At 36.7% G+C, this 22,880-nt stretch overlaps 1 protein-coding gene across 17 annotated transcripts in view; it reads right to left on the reverse strand.

Moving 5' to 3' along the window:
* The window catches only part of SLIT2 (slit guidance ligand 2), a 274,923-nt gene that overhangs the window by 50,948 nt on the left and 201,095 nt on the right, over positions 1-22,880 (reverse strand). For 12 of the 17 annotated variants that reach the window (XM_049795097.1, XM_049795081.1, XM_049795058.1 and 9 more), the window contains 10 exons: positions 22,201-22,344; positions 21,909-22,072; positions 21,138-21,161; positions 18,739-18,756; positions 17,500-17,650; positions 11,715-11,789; positions 7,308-7,451; positions 5,702-5,845; positions 4,401-4,567; positions 3,447-3,579 (listed from right to left, as the gene is read on the reverse strand). In XM_049795097.1, the coding sequence (XP_049651054.1) occupies positions 3,447-3,579; positions 4,401-4,567; positions 5,702-5,845; positions 7,308-7,451; positions 11,715-11,789; positions 17,500-17,650; positions 18,739-18,756; positions 21,138-21,161; positions 21,909-22,072; positions 22,201-22,344 (1,164 nt within the window). The remainder of the gene's footprint in view (positions 1-3,446; positions 3,580-4,400; positions 4,568-5,701; positions 5,846-7,307; positions 7,452-11,714; positions 11,790-17,499; positions 17,651-18,738; positions 18,757-21,137; positions 21,162-21,908; positions 22,073-22,200; positions 22,345-22,880) is intronic. The other 5 variants (XM_049795103.1, XM_049795074.1, XM_049795038.1 and 2 more) reach the window with 2 other exon arrangements.

A 22,880-nucleotide genomic window follows, 5' to 3' on the forward strand; every position in this document is an offset into this window, starting at 1 on the left:
CAGCAAATTCATTTGTCATGCCGGCGGTTCAGGTTCACCTTCCCTAATTTCTCCCTGTATATTTCATGATATATCAGGCATGACATACCACAAGCCTGTTCCTATGGAGTGTGTTAGGGACTAAAGACAGTAATCAATTATCCTTCACTAGAAAGTTAGATATTTTTTTTTCTCCTCTTTGTAGGGTTACAGCTCCTGTATATTCCTTGCTCTTCTTCCATGCTCATAATTCTTGATGACAGACTTGTTCATCCTTAGACTTAACAGGTACAGAGCCATCAAACTGTATCGGTACCCGAGTTACTGGCAAAGGAAGGTAACAAGCTTTGCCTAAAAAGCTTCCAGTGTGCAGCCAGTCATTACAAAGTACAAGTGGAGGGGCTCTTCATGTAACCAGGGCAAATAGTTTAGAGGTTATAAGAAGTGCTGAATTTACCTGATTCTCTGAAATGAAGCAGGAAGATTAAACATCTTTAGTTTCTCAACTGGGGCAAATGACTTCCTGATGGTGGTATTACTTGTGTCTCCTGGAACCCAAGTAAAAACTACACCCTCATTATCCCTATATAAAGAATATAATTTAGCCATCCAAATACTTGGAACACACTTGAATTAAGAGCAGCCTCTGATAGAGATATTCTTAGATTGATTTTGAGCTTAACGTCTTTAAGTATGCTGTGGCATCTTTGGAAACTTTTCCCTTGACTAAAAGGATGGGCTGAAACACAGTTAAACTTAATGAAATAACTATCTACATCTAATGAAAAAGCTTTTTCTTTCTTTTTTTTTTTTTTTTTTTTCCCTTGGACTATGCCTTCCTTAGGGCTGCTTGCCAAATACAAAATACGTGTCTCAACAAGTTTTATAGCTTACACTATGTTAATGGCATTACATAAATGGTGGTGAATGGAGCATGGGCTCATACACTTAATTACTAAGAAAGAAATGAACAACATTTAAACTTTTTGAAGGACTAAGTATTCTGGGAAAATTCTTTTATTGACAGATAATAGAATGCCATCCAGAGTCACCTTGACAGGCTTGAGAGGTGAGCCCATGCAAACCTCATGAAGTTCAACACGGCCAAGTCCAAGTGCAAGGTCCTGCACATGGGTTGGGGCAATCCCAAGTACAAATACAGGCTGGGTGGAGAATGGATTGACAGCAGCCCTGAGGGGAAGGACTTGAGGGTATTAATGGATGAAAAACTGAATATGAGCCAGCAATGTGCATTTGCAGCCCAGAAAGCCAACCATATCCTGGGCTGCATCAAAAGAAGAGTGACCAGCAGGTCGAGGGAGGTGATTGTCCCCCTCTGCTCTGCTCTGGTGAGACCCCACCTGCAGTACTGCGTTCAGCTCTGGGGCCCCCAACATAAGAAGGACATGGACCTGTTGGAGCAAGTCCAGAGGAGGGCCACGAAGATGATCGGGGTCTGGAGCACCTCTCCTGTGAAGACAGGCTGAGGGAGTTGGGGTTGTTCAGCCTGGAGAAGAGAAGGTTCCAGGAAGACCTTAGAGCAGCCTTCCAGTACCTAAAAGGGGCCTACAAGAAAGCCGGAGAGGGACTTTTTCCAAGGCCATGTAGTGATAGGACAAGGGGTAATAGCTTTAAACTGAAAGAGGGTAGACTTAGATTAGGTGTAAGGAAGAAGTTCTTGACTGTGAGGGTGGTGAGGCACTAGAACAGGTTGCCCAGAGAGGCTGTGGATGTCCCATCCCTGGAAGTGTTCAAGGTCAGGTTGGATGGGGCTTTGAGCAACCTGGTCTGGTGGAAGATATCCCTGCCCATATCAGGGGAATTGGAACTAGGTGATCTTTAAGTTCTCTTCCAACCCAAACCATTCTATGATTCTATCATTCTGTGATATGTTAGGATATATTGCTTTAGTTTGATTAGAACTGAAGTACTAGAAGTATCCACTTGGCTGATAAAAATTCCTCCTTGTTCAAATGAAGCAACTATTAAGATATTTTATAAAACACAAAGAGTACAACTTGGAAGGTTATGCATGCTAATGAACAAGAAGAATCAATCAGTATGCAACTGCTAACAGAAAATACCTCCATTATCCTTTTGAAAAATATGCTAAATTGCATGCTTAGACACTAATTAAAGCATACAAAATTGTGCACAAATGATTTTTCAGTCACAGTCAGGGTTCCACTTGCAATTCCAAAAGTATCTCTCTTTAGCTGCTTAATTTTACATTACATTGATGCCCTTAACATTGTCAAATTGTATTTATTAGGCCAGACTATATTTAATTAAGTTACCTTCTATTCAAGAGAAAAAAACAACAACAAAACCTAATGAAATAAGTTATAGGTTTATAGAGCTGTGTGCTAGTCTGAGTTCTTAACAATTTCTCTTCATTAATGACTAAAGCCTTTTGGATGGTATTACGCACCGCACTAGTGGTGGACATTTCAGAATCTTCTGTATAATATCACATGGTAAAACAATAAAGTCACTGTCTTAGTGACTTAAGATACACAGTTATGATGTCTTCTGAAAAAGCACTACAATAATCAGTCACTATGAAGCATTAGTAATTTAATACTAAATACTTGCCATAGGTAACACAAACCCAACTTTTTTTTCTTGTAAATAATTTCTATCCATTTCTTTCAATCTTGTGACCTATCTGATCAAGATTCAAAACAGATGAATAACCCAATTTTTAGGTTTATATTTTCCCCTTCATAATGCATAAAAATTGACTCATCTAGTCTTATGAGTAGCTTATTCAGTTATTACCTTCAAACAATATGTGAGGTAGCAAGGTCTTTTTTATATCAATGTTACTGTCCATCTACATATTCAAATTATATTTTCTCATAAAATGCAATCTTAACCATTTTTCTCATATAATAATTTATCAAGAGATTAAGAAAATATCCCAGATGGTATAAGACTGCCTACACAAAAAGTAAGATTTTCTATTAAAACCAGTCTTTTTGAAATACCACAAAACCACATTTATTATGAAAATATGCAAACACATTAATAGATTGTTTTCTTTTTACTTTTTCATGTAATTGAACTTCTTCATTCCTTTCTAAACAGTGACCATAGATTAATCAGATTCACTGTTGCCCATAATTTAAGCCATTGCAACATGATATCCATGTTCAGTTACAGGATGGTTCAGTGTTGAGGATATAAATTCTGAGAGTGATTACCATTTTATATACATATATTTTTAAAGCTTTTCAGTAACAGATAGTTCTTAGAGTGTTTTGGGACTTACAGAGCCTTGCTAATTCAAACTTAACCTCAAATTTCTCAAGATACTGTGCAAGTCTTTATAACTATAAAGTGGTATATTAATAAATGTCAGCTGATCTACTGAATCCAATTCTTCATCTTCTCTTCCCCTCATTCTTGAACCTGACAATATAAATCTGACATTGATTTTCATAAAAGGGAAGTGTGCCACTTACAGTTCTGTTACATCTTTTGGGATGCCCTTAGGCAAAGCTTTTAGGCCTTTGTTGCTGCAGCGAACTACTGTGTCTAGACAGGTACATTCTGCAGGACAGCGGGACAGTGGAGAGCAGCTATTGTCATCATTTCCTGGTTAATAAAAACAAACAGATGCTAAGCTTGCTATAGAAATGACACTTTGGTATTAGCAATAATATCGCACCTGGAATTCCTATAAACAAACTTTATTTCTACATTATGATATCTCTAGGTAGGGAAAACATTAAGTCATGTCTGTAAACCATTGCTCCAAGAATTTACATTTGAAGTGATGCTTTATTTAGTACAATACTGTTTTACTAGGTAAAAATGCTACTATATGGAATGAAAGATCATTAAAGAAAGAACAAAACTTAAAATGAAAGATAATAAAACAAAATACATGTTGATTTTCAAAATTAAAAAATTATTAAAAATAAACAGAATCTATTTAAAGAAAAGATACAGCCTTTAAAATTGACAAACTAATAATGCAATAAATGGAAGCATGTGTGAGAGAGATGCAAGATAGCAGCCTTTTTTTTTATTAAGCATTGAGGAAGTCACAAACTAAGCAAAATGGCATGTTATTTGATCAAGTAACCTGAAAGAGTGCTTGATTCAAGCATCAGCATTTGAAAATATTCTCATCCGAACTACATTTGATCAATTTATTTAACTTTTATATTATCTCTAAATTATGATTTGCAGTACTGAACATAGGCAAGAAAAACTTTTGAAAGCACATATACAATAGCTGTGTGCTTGCTGATCATCCAAAAATGGGTGGAAGATTTTTAAACTGATGTAGAAATGGAGCATGAAGCGCAGATGAAGTTACTTAAAGCGTAACACTTTGGGATCTATGGGAATCATGCAGCTATACATATGAAAGCTGTAATTATAAAAAGTTCAAATATTAATTTTCTTACCATCATCGCATGTAAAATCCTGAATTGCCACATCCTGGATGGGAATCTCTTTGAGGAAGTAGGGTTTTTGGCAACGAGGGTTCCCCGTCACAATGCGTTTCTTCCTTAGCCAGTCTCCAAGCCATGCGAGATGGCAGTTGCAGTTGAAGGGATTGGCCAAGAGGTTTCTGAGAACCACAGGAAAGTTTACTTGGGATGACACCATTTTTTCATCCTAAGTATTCCATTTTCAAAAAGCTAAGCTTAAATACTGTTCTTCAAACAATGCTACGTACAAACCATAGGTGAAAGCTATAATTTAGGCTCTGTATGGTGAATCTTGATATAACTCATTTAGAAATAATTTAAAACTGTCAAAGACCTGACTTGTTGTCAAGCCACTCTGTACTGATAATGCAGTAATTTCATACAGAGATGAAGGCTGATTACTTTACATTATTAGCTTTAACCTGACAACAGCTATTCCATTAATTTGTCATCTCAAGATTTCCATCTTTTATTTGCTCTAGAGAATAAGTTTCCTATCTGAAGTGACAGCTAAGTTGATTACATGCCAGTTATAAAAATGAATTTACTTCTAGAAGTCTCAGTACTTTTGGCATCTCCTTACTTCAGCACAAACCTATTGACAATTCCATTATTTATAAACATGTCATCCCTAATAGGCACAAATTAGTCACTTGGTGCAAAGTGTCACTTTTTATGTAAAAAGGGGATTAAGTACTTTCCTGAATGAAGCTACCTACAAAAAGCATTTCTTCGGTAAACTGGGTGGCAGCTTTGCTCAGCATTTTCCCCTCCCTTAAATTACGTCATATTTAAATAAAAAAGAGATGCTTTTTTTTTCATAGAAAATGAGACTGAAGCTTCATTATAAAACATATATGAATTAAGATCCTCAGTAGGCTGAGGAAATTTAAGATAATAATTGGACAGCACAGTGCAGAAAGACAGACAACATGGTGATGTGAACAGCTGTGAACAGGTGATTGTGCAATGCCTACCCAAAATGTGGCCCTCTACACAGGCTCGGATCAGTGAGGGGGGCAAGCAGGACATTTTTTCTGCCTTCTCAGGCACTTCTAGAAATCTAACACTGCATCAAAGGGCACCATGAAAACATACTCTTCATGTGTCCAAGACGGTCCAGAAAATAACCTTTCTCAAAATCCCTCTATGAACTCTTTTTTTCCCTTAACTTTACCTCACGCTGTGGAATTATACAGTAAACCATTAACAGAAATGTCCCCAAAACGTTAGAGGTTTAAACTTGGGTAAGGTAAAACGCAAACGTGACTTACAATGTAGAGAGGGAATGCAGCGTATCGAAGGAGCCAGGTGCCACGGTGGTGATCTGGTTGTCATACAGCGAGAGCAGGCGGACTGAGCTCAGGCCCGTGAAGCTGTCGTTTCCCACACAGCTCACGCGGTTGCTCCTCAGCATCCTGAGAAAGGAAGGATCAGCATTTCTTAGCTTAGCCCGAGCAGAGGCCAGAGCTGAAGTGGTGGCCCAAGCAAGGGCCAAGCGGTGTGACTCCGAAGGGACTGCTACCAGTGGAGGAACCACAAGTGCCGTGACCCCTGTGCTGCCCGTCACCTCCCTGAAGGGACTGAGCACAGTGTGCATTGAGGGGACTGGAAAACAGAAAGATGGGTGGGTAGGTTTCACAGAGGCAAGGGGTGTTTCCTCTAAGCATTTCTGTGGGTTTTTTTCTTTCAGTACCGGAATCAGTAATTATGAGTGTGTTACCTGACTATAAATTAAACTGATTAAATTCCCCAAATCAGAGACACACAGCAGCCCCCTCTTCATGTTTCCAAGCCTAATGACTTCAGAACTCTATTTACATGGAGCAGAAGGTGGTACCAGCTGACCTCTTCCTGAGGCCCCTTTGACCTGCTTTTTCTTAAGATAAATTCTAGAAACCACTTCTACTTCATTCTCAAGCGTTTCAATTAAATGAAATCAGGCTACCCTGAGTCCTTCTTAGCATGACTCTAATATTTAGTAAAAATTCAAGAATACTAAGCAAGAAACACCTATTCTAAAATCTCTCATATTTCTGTAAAACATATGAGCTTTGAAGTTTGCTGATCTCCTATCTGTCCATCAATAAATGACTGTTTTTTCCCCATGTTCTTGTCTAAGAATAGATGCTTCTAACAATTTTAGCAGCTTTAAATGCAAAGTTAGAAATGAAAGGCCTGATTCATTAAAAATACCTAAGGTCTATGGACAGCTGAAGCTCCAGAGATCATTTAATCTTGGCTCTGCTCTGCTGATCAGGACAGGCTCTCTGAAGAAGGCCAAGAAGCTGTGGATTGTATAAACATCTTTTTTTAAGTGGAAAGAGCTAAACTGCCTTCATGGAAAGAATGAAATGAGTTCAAGCTATAGTGCTTTTATTCCTCCCTTCACTGTTGAAATGACATTAAAATTACTTAGGAGAGAATAATTTCCCACATTTCAGTATCCACCAGAATCATTTTTTCCTCTAGCAAAATTCCCAGTAATGGTTGAGCTGAATTGAATCAGACTCCATTACGTAAAATGTGTAATTCCCGTGCAAAATTGTGTTACTTTGAAGCAGATGATTATCCCTGTTTCCGTTTCTGCAGTTGGATGTTTACCCATTCTCAACTACTTCATCATTTCAGAGGACTCAGAATTTCTGTAGTCAAGTAACCACAACAAAAAATTTCAGCTACATTATATCCATAATTATGAATTATATGAATTCATATAACATATGATAACTTTTTGTAAAATAGGAATAAAAACCAAGATATGCCTGAATAATCCAGAGCTAATCCTCCAAAATCAATATTTTTAGGACAGATAGAACATTACTTTAAAAAGTACCTGGCAGAAAGGAAGAATAAAAACACACAAATAATTACACTTACAGTGTTTTGAGACTTTCTAGTCCTTTAAACATTTTGTGTCGAACACTTTCCAAGCGGTTGCTAGTGAGCAATAGCTCATTCACACCAGAGGCTCCGTCAAATGCTCCTTCTTCAATATCCGTAATCTTGTTATTGCTCAGGTTTCTATTACACATTAAAAGAAACAGAGAAAAATATGTTTTCTTTTTTAAATACCCCAAATTAACTGTTAAATGCTGCAGTCTGCATAGATTTCAAGATACTGAGTTATTGTGTAAAAGCAATGAATATATTGTTCGACTTTGAACCATAAAAGCATAATTCAATGCCCTGCTAACTGAAGAAGTAAGGATTTTTAACGCAATGTTTGGAAGATGTTCTTAAATAATTGCAATTACCCAGTCCATGCTGCTGCCACACAACAACATCTTTTCATAATTTTGAATCTTGTCAGTGACTGTATTTTTTTCATGTCTCCAGTCCTTGTAGCATTATTAGATGAATTAATAACAGAATGATACTAATGAGTACCAGCACAACTAACCACTCTGATTTCTTTATTTCATCTCGGTAAACACAAATATAATAAAACAGTATAAACAGCAGCATATGTAAATGAAATGTGTGAATGTAAACAGTACATGTAATGTTAATCATTTATGACATTAGTTAAAAAGGAGGGCTTATAAGCAAGATAGTTCATTTATCTGCAGTTTGCACGCAAAGCAGATCAAAATGTGGGAAAATGACCCAAGATACTGCCAAAATATTTAGTGTTTATGTTTTTTAGTTGAAATATGGAAATTACAGCCCAAATGGATAGTATCTGTACTATATATACAAAAGCAATCATACTCAACAACACACATTTTCTTAAAGGTTTTTCATGTTATTCTTGCCTCCTTTTGTTTCATGTAACTATTTACACATATTATAAAAGTACATATTTACACACTAAAGAGTATTATAACACACTAGTGATTTTTAAAAAGCTCTTAAAAATGCTCTGAGACAACGTAAAATGAACTGAAGCGAAAAACTTTTTATTTGATGGACTTGATGGTGTCGGGAAGAAAATCAAACTTTATTTGATGCAATTTCTAGAACAGCATTTTTATTGTTCAAATCAAGAACGATACTATTTGTTAGAACAAAAATTCACACACTTGCCAGAACAAACTGGTGCCATTATCTAAGACATAGAAAACAAGGAGTTGTGGCTTGATCTTGAGTGCTGACTACTCATCTCTAGCCTAGCTGTAATTTAATGTACACCTTGCCTGTGGTGAAGGATACAATCATAGGATCATAGAATCATTTAGGTTGGAAAGGACCTTTAAGATCATCTGAGTCCAGCCATTAACCTAACACTGCCAAGTCCACCACTAAACCATGTCCCTAAGTGCCACATCTACATGTCTTAAATACTTCCAGGGATGGTGACTCCACCACTTCCCTGGGCAGCCTGTTCCAATGCCTGACAACCCTTTCAGTAAAGAAATTTTTCCTGATATCCAACCTAAACCTCCCCTGCCGCAACTTGAGGCCATTTCCTCTCATCCTATCTCCAGCCACCTGACAAGAAGAGACCAGCACCCACTTCACTACAGCCTCCTTTCAGGTAGTTGTAGAGAGCGATAAGGTCTCCCCTCAGCCTCCTTTTCTCCAGGCTAAACAGCCCCAGCTCTCTCAGCCGCTCCTCATAAGACTTGTGCTCCAGGCCCCTCACCAGCCTTGTTGCCCTTCTCTGGACACACGGTCCAGCACCTCAATGTCTTTCCTGCAGTGAGGGGCCCCAAACTGAACACAGTACTCGAGGTGCGGCCTCACCAGTGCCGAGTACAGGGGAACAACCACCTCCTTGCTCCTAATGGCCACACTATTTCTGATACAGGCCAGGATGCCGTTGGCCTTCTTGGCCACCTGGGCACACTGCTGGCTCATATTCAGCCGGCTGTCGACCAACAGCCCCAGGTCTTTCTCTGCCGGGCAGCTTTCCAGCCACTCTTCCCCAAGCCTGTAGCGCTGCATGGGGTTGTTGTGACCCAAGCGCAGGACCCGGCACTTGGCCTTGTTGAACTTCATACAATTGGCCTTGGCCCATTGATCCAGCCTGTCCAGACCCCTCTGTAGAGCCTTTCTGCCTTCAAGCAGATCAACGCTCCCGCCTAACTTGGTTTCATCTACAAACTTACTGAGGGTGCACTCGATGCCTTCATCCATTGTTGATAAAGATATTAAACAGAACTGGGCCCAGTACAGAGCCCTGGGGAACACCACTTGTGACAGGCTGCTGACTGGATTTAACTTCATTCACCCCCACTCTTTGGGCTCATCCAGCCAGCCAGTTTTTTACCCAGTGAAGCGTACACCCGTCCAAGCCATGAGCAGCCAGTTTCTCCAGGAGAATGCTGTGGGAAACGGTGTCAAAAGCTTTACTAAAGTGTAGGTAGACATCCACCATCACTGCTTTCATTTAGTTTCACAGTGGAGCTGTTCAGCCTCCTGTAAGGTGCTGCTCAAGACTGGAATCAAGAAACTCATTATTTCTCCTCTTAGCTAGCTTATCTGTGTCAAGCCCTAAGTTTCCTAATATCTTATTTGTTCCTTGTGTAACATGGATACTACTTCTCCCAATTCACAGGGATATTTTAAGGATTAATGTTCCATAGCTAATCAATGATGCAGGGCATACACATGCTTTATTACTGATGAACCATCAAATCAATTTAACATTTAGGCCCCAATTTTTCAATGTCAACCGTGCAGAAAGCCTTTGCACCTATTTGAACCTCCAGAAGAAATATGAGCTCCACAAAAATACAGAATTGATTCGTATGGGTGTATCTGTAACATCACCACCTCAATGCTTTCCGGTTCTGAAGAATGCTGCAACAACTGATAACTATATAACTGCTAACTATATTAGGAAGTTACAGAACAGTATTATTAAAAACTTTAACTTTTCATTAACATTTTCTCAATTTTGTCCCTCCTCAATTATCCGGATTTCAAAGCTCTTGGGAGTTCCAGCAGACAGCTACGCTGAAACTGATTAATAGTCTTCCTTTTCTTTCTTTCATCTTGGACACCTCCTTAACTAAAAAGCAGCAAACTAGCGATAGATGACACGAAATGTTTACTAAGCTACCTTTATAGGCTGAAAATATGTAATTACTGTCAGTATATTCCCTTTTCCCCATTTTTCTTAAATATGAAGAGCTGATATATGTGTGTGCATGTGTAAGTATGCCATATCAAGTATTTTATTTATTTCAAAGGCACTCTGTAGTTGCAAAGAGTGCTAACCTGAGATCCTTGAGGAATGAAAAAGCTTCCTTGAGGAATGAAGACAACCTCCTTGAGGAATGAAGAAAACTGGGTATATACTATATAGCACCAGAACACTGCTCTGCCAGACATTCCTACATTCTCTTAGCCCAATCCAAAGTGGCAAGGTGTACTCAAGGGGATTGGTCAAAAGCTAAGTTGATTTTTGGTTGTGGGGTTTTCTGGGGGTTTTTTGTTTTTAAATCTTTGTCTACAAACTAAAAAAATCAGTAATAAGTATTTAACTAATTGTGATCATGACAGCTGCCAGCAAGGATCTGGATAAGGCTAACAACAGTTTAAGTAATACTATTGCTCCCCTTGAGATTTCGGTCACCAGTAATGTAGACTGATCTTTTACAAATGGTAGTAACTTGGTGGCTACAAAGCAGTGCATCATTTTCATTAATCTGATCTATTTTTATTTGCATTTTTTTTCACTTACTATTTATGTTTGGATTTAATCCTGAAAAGATTGAGCACAGAGTCACTAAGTCTAACTAAATTATCTACCCTCAAATACGTCTTTTAAATAAGTGAAAGAAAGCTTTTCATAATTTATTTTTAGTAACAACTGTAACTGGTAAGTTTATAAACTCCTCTTAGAACATGAACTGTGAACATGGACTTACATGGATGAGCTATCAAACCATTTTTTTTTCAGTCATTTAATTTTGATATTCCCCTTGTCTAATGACAGTTTAATGAAGCACAGAATCAAAGGCATGTCTTGAATGTGCTGAAAGAGGCAAAATTGCCTGGTTAGGGAGTAGTACAGGAAGTTACAAAAAATTACTGGAACCTTTTTTGAGCAGCTTATACTGTGAGCTCCCTGCTGTGGCTGCATAACAGACCAGGTGGCTGGACATTGCAGTGAAGGTGCTGGAGCTACACACTATGAGAAGTTCCTGGCAGTACCTAGTCCCATAGAGAAGAGCTGCCAACTCTAACCTACATCAGTTACTAATTTAAACCCATTCTTGATTTTTGATTAAAATATTCTGAATCTTTAATAGATAAGAACTAAGAAAGGTGGAGAAACACAGCAAGGAGCTAACGTGCTATCTGAGTAGACAAGGGCACTGAAGTTGCACTTACATTTTACGCAGCTGAGGAAGTTTCTTAAAGATTCCAGTAGCTTCCAGGACTGAAAATTCATTGTTATTTAGTCGCCTACAAGAAATGACATCAATTTCAGAAAAACATATTCGGGCATTGGTACAGAATATTCCACACTAAGTGAAACTTTCAGAGTGGTTTAACTGAATAGTTGGTGTTTAACTGGTAGCTGAAGAACAATTACATATATATTGACATTTGTAATTCTGATAATTCCTGTGAATGAACATTCTTATTAATTAAACTTAGACATACATAAGACAAACAGAATCAAAATGAGAACACAAAACATCATACAACTAAAACTGCAGAGAAATAGAAGAAGTAGTTTTTGATTTTTCTATTAAGGGAAGAAAACCAAAAATGTAACTAAGGAAGGATTCCATGGCAACTTATAAATAAAAATCTTAAAGAATTATGGATAAACCACTGAAGATTAGTTTACTGTTCTTTAAAGTATATCAGGTGGGGTCTGCCAGACATCTGGAGGTGCTCAAAGAACATTATTTACAGAATGAACTAATTACTTTATGGTCAATGCTTCTTTTGGATAGGGACTGAAACATACTGCATAGGTCTTCCCAAGATGTTAAAACCACTTCTCTGACCATGGTTTATCTTCAGACCACGACACCTAACACACGTCTGTTGTGTAAGGAAGCATTAAATGCTGTTTTCTAACACTACAAGAAGGTATACCGTAAGCAACAAATACAAGTTGGATACTGATCTTTCCTGCTCAGGTATCAAGGCTGTTCCAGCATAGTATACCTTTAGCAGCTGCTAGGTTAGGGGACCATCTATATTGCAAAAAATATCTGCACTGACCCAGTATTCCCTATTTCCTCTCTTGAAAAGAAAACGGAAATTATGAGTCTTAGATTCTTTGTATGTTTTAATGGAGTCATCTTATTAAGTAAGGGAGTCTATCCAGCTTTTATTTAGAGATCTTAAATAGGAAGGAAAAGAGATGACTGACAACATCACCGTGAAATGAAATTCAGCATAATTCTAAACCCAGAATGCTCTTCAGAATTGCCTTATTGCAAGACAAGATTAAAAAAACCCCTAGAAAATAAAAGCAAGCTGCTCGTTCATCCTTCCTTCCTGCTGATTCCCAATGATAGCCAGAAGGGAAATGAAGGTTGTAAATCTGAAGGTATGGCTGTACAATGGTTTCAGCATGGAACCAAACTGAGAGAAGACAGGAAGAGTTTTTTGGATATACACAGAACATTTGTATACCACACTGAAGTACAAGGAACATGAATATCAAAAATTACCACCTCTGAAATCAGCTGAATGACTTAATGCGATTTTTAGTGGGACCATATCAAACAACTTTTTGCACAGTGTCAATATACAAAGTTACTTCATCATTGTAAACAGCCTTTTTTCCCCTGACCATCAACAACAGAAGCACCAAGCATTCTATAAATGCTGACATTTTCAAATAATTTTCTAGTGCTATATCATCTAGTAGAATGACTTGTTTGTGAAAACATTTATTGATTCTAATAATACTTCCTTGCTGTGCTCTACTGCAAACATTTTTACCCCCATTGAAAAAGGCAAACAATTTGATCCTTCCCTCATTGGAACAACCTTTTACATACTAAAAATAATTTACTTTGTCTCTCCCTCAAGTTTCTTTCACATAAATGCACCCAAACTTTCCAGTTTTTCCTCAGAAGTTTTCTTTTCTAGATGACTGTTGTTCTCCTTGACATTTTTTCCAAGTGATCCATATCCATCTTGAAAAGTGAAGTCCTTGACACAGTATTCCAGATGATATGTTATGTACAGTAAAACAATTATTTCATATAACTTACATACTATACTCCTATACATACATCCCAAAATGAAATTTGTGCCCAATGGCACTCCATCTTTAATATGTATGATAACACTGCCATAGCCTTTTATCTTGAACTACTTGCTGGTTATTCCTCAATCTTGTATTTGTGGTGCTACCACAAATTAGTCCTACCTACTGTCATACGTAGAATTTGAATTTTTATTTTATTTAAACTAGTCTTAGTCTACTATCAATATTACAGAACAATTTTAAGAATTTTCCATGTGTTTTGAAGATTTTCAGTGTTTGAGAAGTTTCTCTATACTTCTCTGTGATGCAAAAGAAGCATGGGTTGAATCACTGTACTATGTTTGGTTAAAAATGTAGCACAAGTCATATCTTCTCTCCAACTTTGTGTATACAGTGATATCACAAATCATACATCATCACTGAGGGTATATCCACAAATAAAGGGACATCAAGAGTTACAAATCATGGGTTTGTGGTCAGAAGAATGACCACATGGATCACATGGCATTTCTATGGCTGGAGATTGCTGGCTTTAGATTTTGAATTGTTAAATACTCGTGCAAGAAGTTGTCATTCTACTATCATGGTAAGTGATACCACACACAGAGGAATCAAAATTATTACAGATGACTGGAAAATTAACAGATGTGGTGATATCTTCCTTCTGGATCTTAATATTATTTATTGAACCCAGTGCTCTTTATTGGTAAAGACAATCAGTCAATCACTGTATCATGAAAATTATCGTAAAAAGACTTGTATCTGGTTTATTCAAAGAAAAGTACTGAAATGTCATTCTCCAAACAAAAAAGTAAACAAAGAAGCATTTGATGATGTTGTCTAAATATTCTGTTTCTCTGTTTTATTTGATGCTTTTTCCTGTTTCATTAACACAATGGGTAAAATATTTGCATGTTTTGGTACGATAGCTGAACCTTCCTGGGAGGCTATGTACTGCAGTGATATTCATGCTTTCAAAAACTATCTTGTTAGGATCTGGTATTATATCAGCTATTGTAAAATCATCACATAAATTGAACATATAAGACTGAAATAATTTTTATTTAGTGTTCCTCCTGGGGACTCTGGTTTGAGTGATTTATCAAATGCTTCCTGAATTTTCCTATATATTAGAATGCTACCTGAAAAATATATTATTTCTGGGGTGCATTTACAGGCTTGTACTTTATCTCAAATACTTCAGAGGCAGATTAGACAGATCTTTTGCCGGTTTTCTGGAAGACAATAAGCAAGCAACAAAATAGAAAAATTTAGAACATCACTTGACTCATTTATAAATTTTTTCACCTTTTACAATTAAGTATCTGTCTTGAACTGTATTATTATTTTCAGATTTTTTTAAAAACAACTACTCTGAAGAAATAGGTTTTTTGATGTGATATTATTACTGCGCAATCTACAAAATCAACACTCTTTCCTCACTTTTGATCTTTGTTTCCAAGCTGAGTCTTAGCTCCAAACAACACCCTGCAGAAAATAATCTAGCTTTCCTCATCACTGTTATAGAAGCATCAGTGTCATTTGATGCTAACAAGTACCCTTATCTCAAATTTGGTGGGTAAAAGAAAAGAAAGGCTAACTAGCTGCTCTTCTCATATACGCCAGTAAATGTTGTGAACTGGAAATTACAGAGTGGCTCTAGAACTAGATTGCGAAGTCCCAAGAGGAAAAACAAAGGCAGTGAATCAAAGACCAGGAATAACAGGAGGAATCTAGAGAAAGAGCTGTAACTTTTGCATAAGTGAGGCAGATACCAGAAGAGCATATTTAGCTACAGCAATTGGATTTTTTAGAGGAAGTAAAAAAAATGCAGAAATAATTCCTTTATCCCCTCTAGAATACTTGCAATGCTGTTCAAATTTTTATTACATCAAAAGACTTGAAGAACAATCTGTACACCTTATCAAAAAGAAGGTTGAATAGCAACTTTGCTACAGTTTAAGACCATCTTACTTGGATAAAGTACTGCATAGAAAAGGGTTCTTTAATGGCAAAAGATATAAAAGAAGCAATGATGGAAACTGAAGAGAAGCAGATTCCATCTGGAAGTAAAAGTTCCCATTTTAAAAGATTTTAACAGAAGTGAAGGGAGATAATTGATTAACTTCTGTAATACTCTCAGAGAAATGGTAGATTTTTAATGCACTGATATCTTCAAACAAGACTGGATGTTTTCTGAAAGAATCGCTGTAACGAAACATGAATTATGTTTTCGTCAAACACAATTTTTTTTGTTGACTGAAATTTGAGAGTTTAGGATAAACAGCAGATGAGCCTTGATGATTTAATTGTTTCTTCTGAATTTAATATGTATGAATCATAATTATAGAAAGAAAACACTTGACAGTTTATCTTCCACATGTAAATAAATGAATATGAAAAACAACCATTATAATACTAAACTATTATTTCTTCAGAGCAAAGAGAATTAAACATGAATCCTGCTAAGAATCAAGACAATACATGCTTGTCACTTCAACAACTCCATTTCTCATCTCTTGGTTCAGTAGCTATGATTTTTACAACCATTACCTTATAATCTCCTCCTGCACTTTAACCCGTTACCCATTCTATCAGTTTTTATTCCTCAAGTCAAGATATTATAGAAAATGTATTTCTCCACTGAAATCTATCTCCCTTTACCCAAGACTGTGTATCAATTTTTTCTTCTCTGGCATTACTTTATTAACAATACATCAACAGTGTGAACATGGCCAAAAGCTGAGCTTTGCTTTTTCCACATATGCCACTTTTTCAGTTGAATTTGCCATCATTCTGGGCACAACTAGAATTACCACTCAGATTTGTAATTAAAACATCAGTAAGTTCAACTCCTTCTCCCAGCTCAGAGACAGACAAAAATCTCCATCTGTATTTACACAATATTTCAGTTTCAAATTCCTTTTCCTGTGCAGATATTCAAAATTCTTAACCATGGTCTCATTATTTCATACCTTCACTGCTGTACTGTTGCTTTGATGCCAGCTGTGGACTGATTATCTTTTAAGAGATGTGCCATACTGTTGCTCATCTCGCCCCTGTGGGTCACAACTTGATCACAGTACTTCTGTCTCCACATCTCTGTCCCCGCTTTACTACATCAAATCAAAGTCTCTCTCTTTTGTCCCTCATCATTTTGCCTTGTTCTTTAAACTGAATCTCCTAGGAAAACCAGCTATTTTCTCCCGCCTTTGCTCTGCCAATGATGGTCACTTTCATCTCCTGCCTTTCTGCTGATCCTTCAAGCATCTCTGCATTCCCTTTCATACTATGCTTTGCGCATGGGAAAACCTTGTAAAGCTGTCTTAATTTTATCTTTCAACCACTCCTTGAAGAGCACTTCAGTTGTAATACTTACAAATCATTCCCATATGGCATTTATTAAGCAAGTAATAAACTGTGACTTCTTTTCTCCTCATCTCTGTTCATTATATTATTATCTCATCTTCTTAACCCAAGTCAGTCTTGTTTGTCTGCTTTATCTTCCTCTGGTCTCCTGCCTGACACACATTATGTGTGCTTTGCATAAGAAGAATCAGCTCTGTTTTATTAAACACCTAGGTAGCACTTTTTAAGACAGACCTCTGGTCACTGGATGTCCTACTTGCTCTTGTAGTTAAAATAAAAGCAAAATAAACCCTGCTACCTTTCAAAAATATCCAAGTGGGTAGCTCATTTACTGGAGAACTAGAAACCTAGAATAGTTGCCTTATTTATTTACTGTAAGTTTTTAAGGCCACATGGTACTAAAATGATGCATAAATAATTTTTATTAATAACTCGTCCTTTGAAGTGCACCACAGAGGTTACATTTAATTTTTGTTGTTCAAAAAAGTAAAGCTGTGGGTTTATATTTGAAAATTTTAGTTAGTTTTTCCATAAGAAAAATAATGCTTTATTATTGGTTCAACTTACAACTCTGCTGTGTACTGGGGGATGTGGTCAGGAATTTTGTTGAGTTTCTGATTGGAGCAGTCCACTGTGGTCCCTTCACAGCGGCATTTCTCAGGGCAAGCCAAATCTGCAAAGCAGTCTCCACTTAATTTGGATCTGTAATCTTCAGTGCCTGTGGAAGAGTCAAGTCAAAAGACAGATACTGAGTCAATAAAGTATAAGATTTGCTTCTTGTGAGAAGGTTGAAAAGATGTCTGCAATGCAGATAACGGGTGGGCAACTTGGGAAATGTATGATAAACTTTGTGATACTGTACAGACACAAGGACTTCAAGAGAGGGTTAAATATAGGGGCTTAAGATATGCTGGAAAAAGAAACTGTGACCAACTTCACATAACAGGATAACATTAACTTGAGCTTTTCACAGCTGTACTTTCTGCTGATTATGTTGTCAGCCAATCTAGCCTTGTTATAGCTAATCACACAAATGCCACTGATTCTTTTAGAATTTATTTTCTTTCTCTATATCAAGAATAAATAGATCCTGAATGCCACCTTTTCTCTTTCTCTTGTTACAAATTTGTATCGTTGACTGGACTTCATTAACCTCTGTGATTTTTTTTTTATAGTCTCGATACTTCACATCATCTCAAACACATAAGATTGAAAGCCCTGTTTTCAGGTTTAATTTAAAATATGTGTGATCCTGACTTAAGCCTCAGCAGCTTGCCATGCTGTAGAAAGCTGCGTGACGTTCCATGGTGCTTGACAGAACCATGTTTTACTCATACCTCACAACCACATGGTTAGATCAAGCACAACAGAAAATCTCGCTACATTATCAAAACTGCATCCATTAGGCCAAGGATAAGAGCAAGGGAAAAGAGGAAGGAGTAGGTATAAGTTACAGAAGCATTTGAAGTTTAATACTTGCTTACATGACATGGCATTCTTATTACGGAATGTCCAGTGCCACAGTAACAGTATTACTGTCACAGATTAAATAAAAAGTACAATAAAAATGAACCACATTGAAAGTTTTGTCCACCATTTCCCATAGGCAGTCAAAGAAAACGTCCTAAACATATCAGGAGAAAACATCCAGTAAGGAACCAAGGGTGGGTGACAAAGAAAACAAAGAGAAGCTGAAAGGACCTGTGGGTTCTTCTTGGACAAAGGTGAAAAGACTGAGACTAGTAGAAGGTGCATCAGGGCTGGGAGGTACATTGTGATTTAGCTCAGACACTGAACTTTACTTACAGCCAAAATGGTGAACTCCTGCAAAAGTAAAGATAGCCAAGAAGGAAAGAAAGACAGAGTAATCCCAATTAAGACAAAAACATGAACTAAGCTCTCATGTTCTCTACTCAACTTTAGTTTGATTAGAAGATGCTGCTAAGGGGTACTATCTTCAGCAGAGAGAAAGAATAATTCATTTTAAGTGGCATTAAAGAATGAAGAACAGACTGGGGTTAGTTACAGATTTCATATAGGATGATAATGCCTCCCATGCATTAATTATTCACTATTTTGAAAGTATTCTTTAAAAGTTGCTCCCTTGAACATATATACATGCTATGCCACTTAAAACCTTAATAAGCCAAAGAGACATAGGAGAAAGTTTTCTCAGGGGAGGAAAAGAAAAACCCCAACAGCCATCATGTATTATGTTATCTACTGTTTGTAAATGTCTAAGTAACACATACGGTATAACTACATGGAATATTTCTATGAGCTAGTAGACAAACGATATTTTTTCAGAGTAATGATTTAATACTTCTATAACCTTTAGTCTTCAAATGACTATAGTGAAATTCTACTAAGACTTCCTAGTGTCTGCAGAGAAAGATCTCCTAATGACATATTTAAATATAAAAATATTTAAGTTTTTAAAGAAATGCTAACATTTTTACAGTATTTATTGAAGTGTAAAGAAGTGGGTTTAGCACTTTTAAATAACCAATAAGCAAGGCTACAAATACATTATTTTTTTTTCTGCATCCAGAGTAAATCACTGTTAGCAGTTTAAAGCAAACAACTAAAATATTCAGGGACAAGGTCTTCAACAGCCAAAATAATTTTATGCAGTATCTCGCTGATAACATGATAGAAAGAGAAAGCACAGAAGCTATATTTCAAGAAGCAAGTCTCTAGCACTTTGTGATTAATTTAAGTATTTTTCTTCTTTTTTTTTTTCCCCAGGAATAGCATTTTTTAAGGGTACATAAACAAACCTAAACTGCATGTGTGGCCATATTATAAACAGGCTGTGAAGACATTTGCTGGCAAGAAAACACTTCTAACTCGGAGACAAAAGTTGTGTTGGCAAGGTTGAGTAGAAGTCACTCTGTGGCAGGAATACAGCTGTTCTACTCATTAAGGAATTGAGTGGTACTACAGGTTTGAGAAATTGAATCCCCCTCTGTTTTATGCTGCTCTAAAACACATTTTTGCGGCTGCCAATGCTGACAAATTGCTGCCTTATTTTGTATTTCATTTTGCCTTTTCTTCATATTCAAACCAGCATATTAGTATGAGGGCATGAAGAACTTCACATGATTGCTCCAAATTTAAGTGATACATCACACAGCATTAGGAGAAGAGCTGTTAAACATATCAGCTTAAAAGACAAAGACTAAGATCACTGCAGAATGACAATATTCCTGTAGTACTTGAAAGAACAAGTGCACTGGTGTCATAATAAATTATTGTAGATATTTTTCTAGGTATTAAACTATGGTAGAAAACCCTGCTTGCAAATCACATACTGTAATTCAGCAAGAGATTCGTTATCCCCTTGTTTATTGTGCCAATCAATCATTTATAATCTGTTAGGAACATAATGCAAATGCATCATTGTTTTTTTTTTTTTCTATTAAGAAATCAGTGCACACACCTGACAAGCAAGGTAAAATAAAGAAAGAAACATATTTCAAAGAGCTAGGGCCAACATCAGTAATTCTTTTGTGAAAATATCATAGATGTATTGTAGCTTAAAGCAGCGTGTAAATTGCTGTTTCACCCCAACTCTAAAGTTGTATTTTCTTTAATGGAAAGCATTTCTGATTCATTGTATGTGTGTGACCACAGAATGCCTTTAATGAAGAATATCAGCTTTCTTTTCCAAGCATTCCACTGTGATTTCGTAAACACAAGGAGGGTGAGCAAGCAGTAGCAGCAGCCAGTGTAGAGCATAAAAGCAAAGGAAGAAAATGTTTATTTGTAAAACATTTATTTTTTTTTAAAGTTGTACTAGCTCTTTGATGGTAGTATGGTTTCCTGTGTTTAAAAGCAGCTCAGGAGCTACATTTTAAAAACAGTAGTGGCAGAAAGGCAACGTACGAGGTAAGTAAAGGTGTCAATTGAAATATGAACTAGCAGGTGCAACCTTCTAAATAATTTAAGTAGAGGTATAATTTTGGTAGGTTGTGTGCAAATTTGTGAGACAAGAAAAAGTAAATGGAGCTGCATGCTAAGCTCTCATATTCAGAAAACAGAACTACTAGTAATCTACAAAGGAAAACTATGTCTAGCTACAGGTATTGACTAATGTTAATACACATGCATCAGTTTCCTAAAAGCTCTAACAAACTTTGCTTTTTGGGGGAAAGGGAGAGAGTATCTGCAGTTAGTCAATCCTACTGCAGAGCCAAACCTACCTGGAATGAAATACTGTTCTTTAGCTAAATAAAGAGAAAAAAAAAATAGAAGATGCACCTGAATGTCAGCAAGCAAAGAATGAGTTTTATTAGATTACGTATGGACTACAGTTAACTACAGATAATTAAGTGAAAAAAATGTGTATTCACAACGAGAGCTGATAAACAACAAAGTGTGAATAGTCATAAATGTAGCCGGAACATGGATAACAAACAGTTCTCATCTGGTATTTGCACTTGAGACTGAATAAACTGTAGAATGTGAAATGCACCTGGAACAGCTGGATACCATATGACAAAAGTTAGGTTTTAGAGAAATGTAAGTAGGAAATGGAGTAAGATTAGAAAAAAGAAAACAGTAAATTTCAGTATGAGGTAAGCTCCCTGTATAGAATGAATATGTCATGTTTCCATATTTTGCTAGAAATTTTTAGATCTTTCACATACTCCAGAGCCTTGCGGAAATTTTACAAAATGATTTATGTTGGTGATACTTGTAGTGAATAACTTTAGCATTTCATTCTTAAGTATTATATATTGCATTTCTTTTGTTCGATTCAATGCTACTCAGAAATAGTGCCAAATGTGTTAACTATAGTAATGTTCCGAGATCCAATACTCTATGACTTTCATGATTTCCCCCCCTCCAAAGAACTAAAAAAGATTCTGCAATGTTTAGCAATTCCATAGAGCCAGCTGCCTTCATTAGAACTTCTATAACCACTGTTTTTGCCAACAAAAGAAAAATAGCAGCTGAACTAAGAAAATTACCTGAGCAGCGGAATTTCTTGCTTTTGATCTGGCCAATCCTTTTGTTTGCCAGACGGCGGGGGCTGGTGCAACGGGCACCACTGGTCTCAATGGGGTTTGTATGAAGATAATCCGCCAGCCACTTCAGATGGCAGTCACAGATAAACGGGTTCTGCGCCAAATGCCTTTCATGAAGAAAAAAATGATAATTTCACACATTATTTCCCTTTGGTCTCAGCAGTTCCCGATATTTTTAGTACACTGTAGGATATGAAGTCATACTAAAGACAACCATAAACAAGAGCATACATACAAGGTCTGAATTGCACGTAGGGGTGAGAAGGTGCCTTTTGCAATGGTCTGAAGCTTGTTGTCATACAAAGAAAGAAGATTCAAGTTGTGCAGATCTTGAAAGGCATCAACTCGCAGGCAATTGATCTTGTTGGCATTCAGTAATCTGTTTAATAGAAGGCAATTACAAAATTGAAAAAATTCGCTCAGTGTCACTGCAGCTTCAGCGTTTTTCACAGAAAATTTTTTGTGTGCATTTGTAATCTGAACAAGAGATGTAGAAACAACTATTAATTGACAGTGACATAAGGCATTTTAGTGGTGTGAAATATCTTATTTAGGTGATCTGAAATCATTCCTAAATATTTGCACCTTGGAGTTGAAATGTGTGGGTTTATTCAGCTAAAATCACATTTCTTGTATGTGCTATTAGAACGTGTGTGTGGTATTTGTCTGTGCAAAGAAACAAGCTTAAAAAATCAAGTATCTGCAAGGAAAACCAGTTCCTTTTGCCAAATAAATAAACAAACAAAAAAAAAGGAACTGAACACTGTGTTCATTAGCTGGAAGAGATGTGCAGTGGCACTTTTAATTATATGTTACTAATCAGCATGCTGCCGCATTAACAGAGTTGTAGTAAAAACTGGTGGCATGGAATATATCCAAATCTGTCTTGGATCTTTTTTCCTCTCCATCTTCAAA

Source organism: Accipiter gentilis, chromosome 3 (assembly GCF_929443795.1).
Source record: "Accipiter gentilis chromosome 3, bAccGen1.1, whole genome shotgun sequence".
Lineage (NCBI taxonomy): Eukaryota > Metazoa > Chordata > Aves > Accipitriformes > Accipitridae > Astur > Astur gentilis.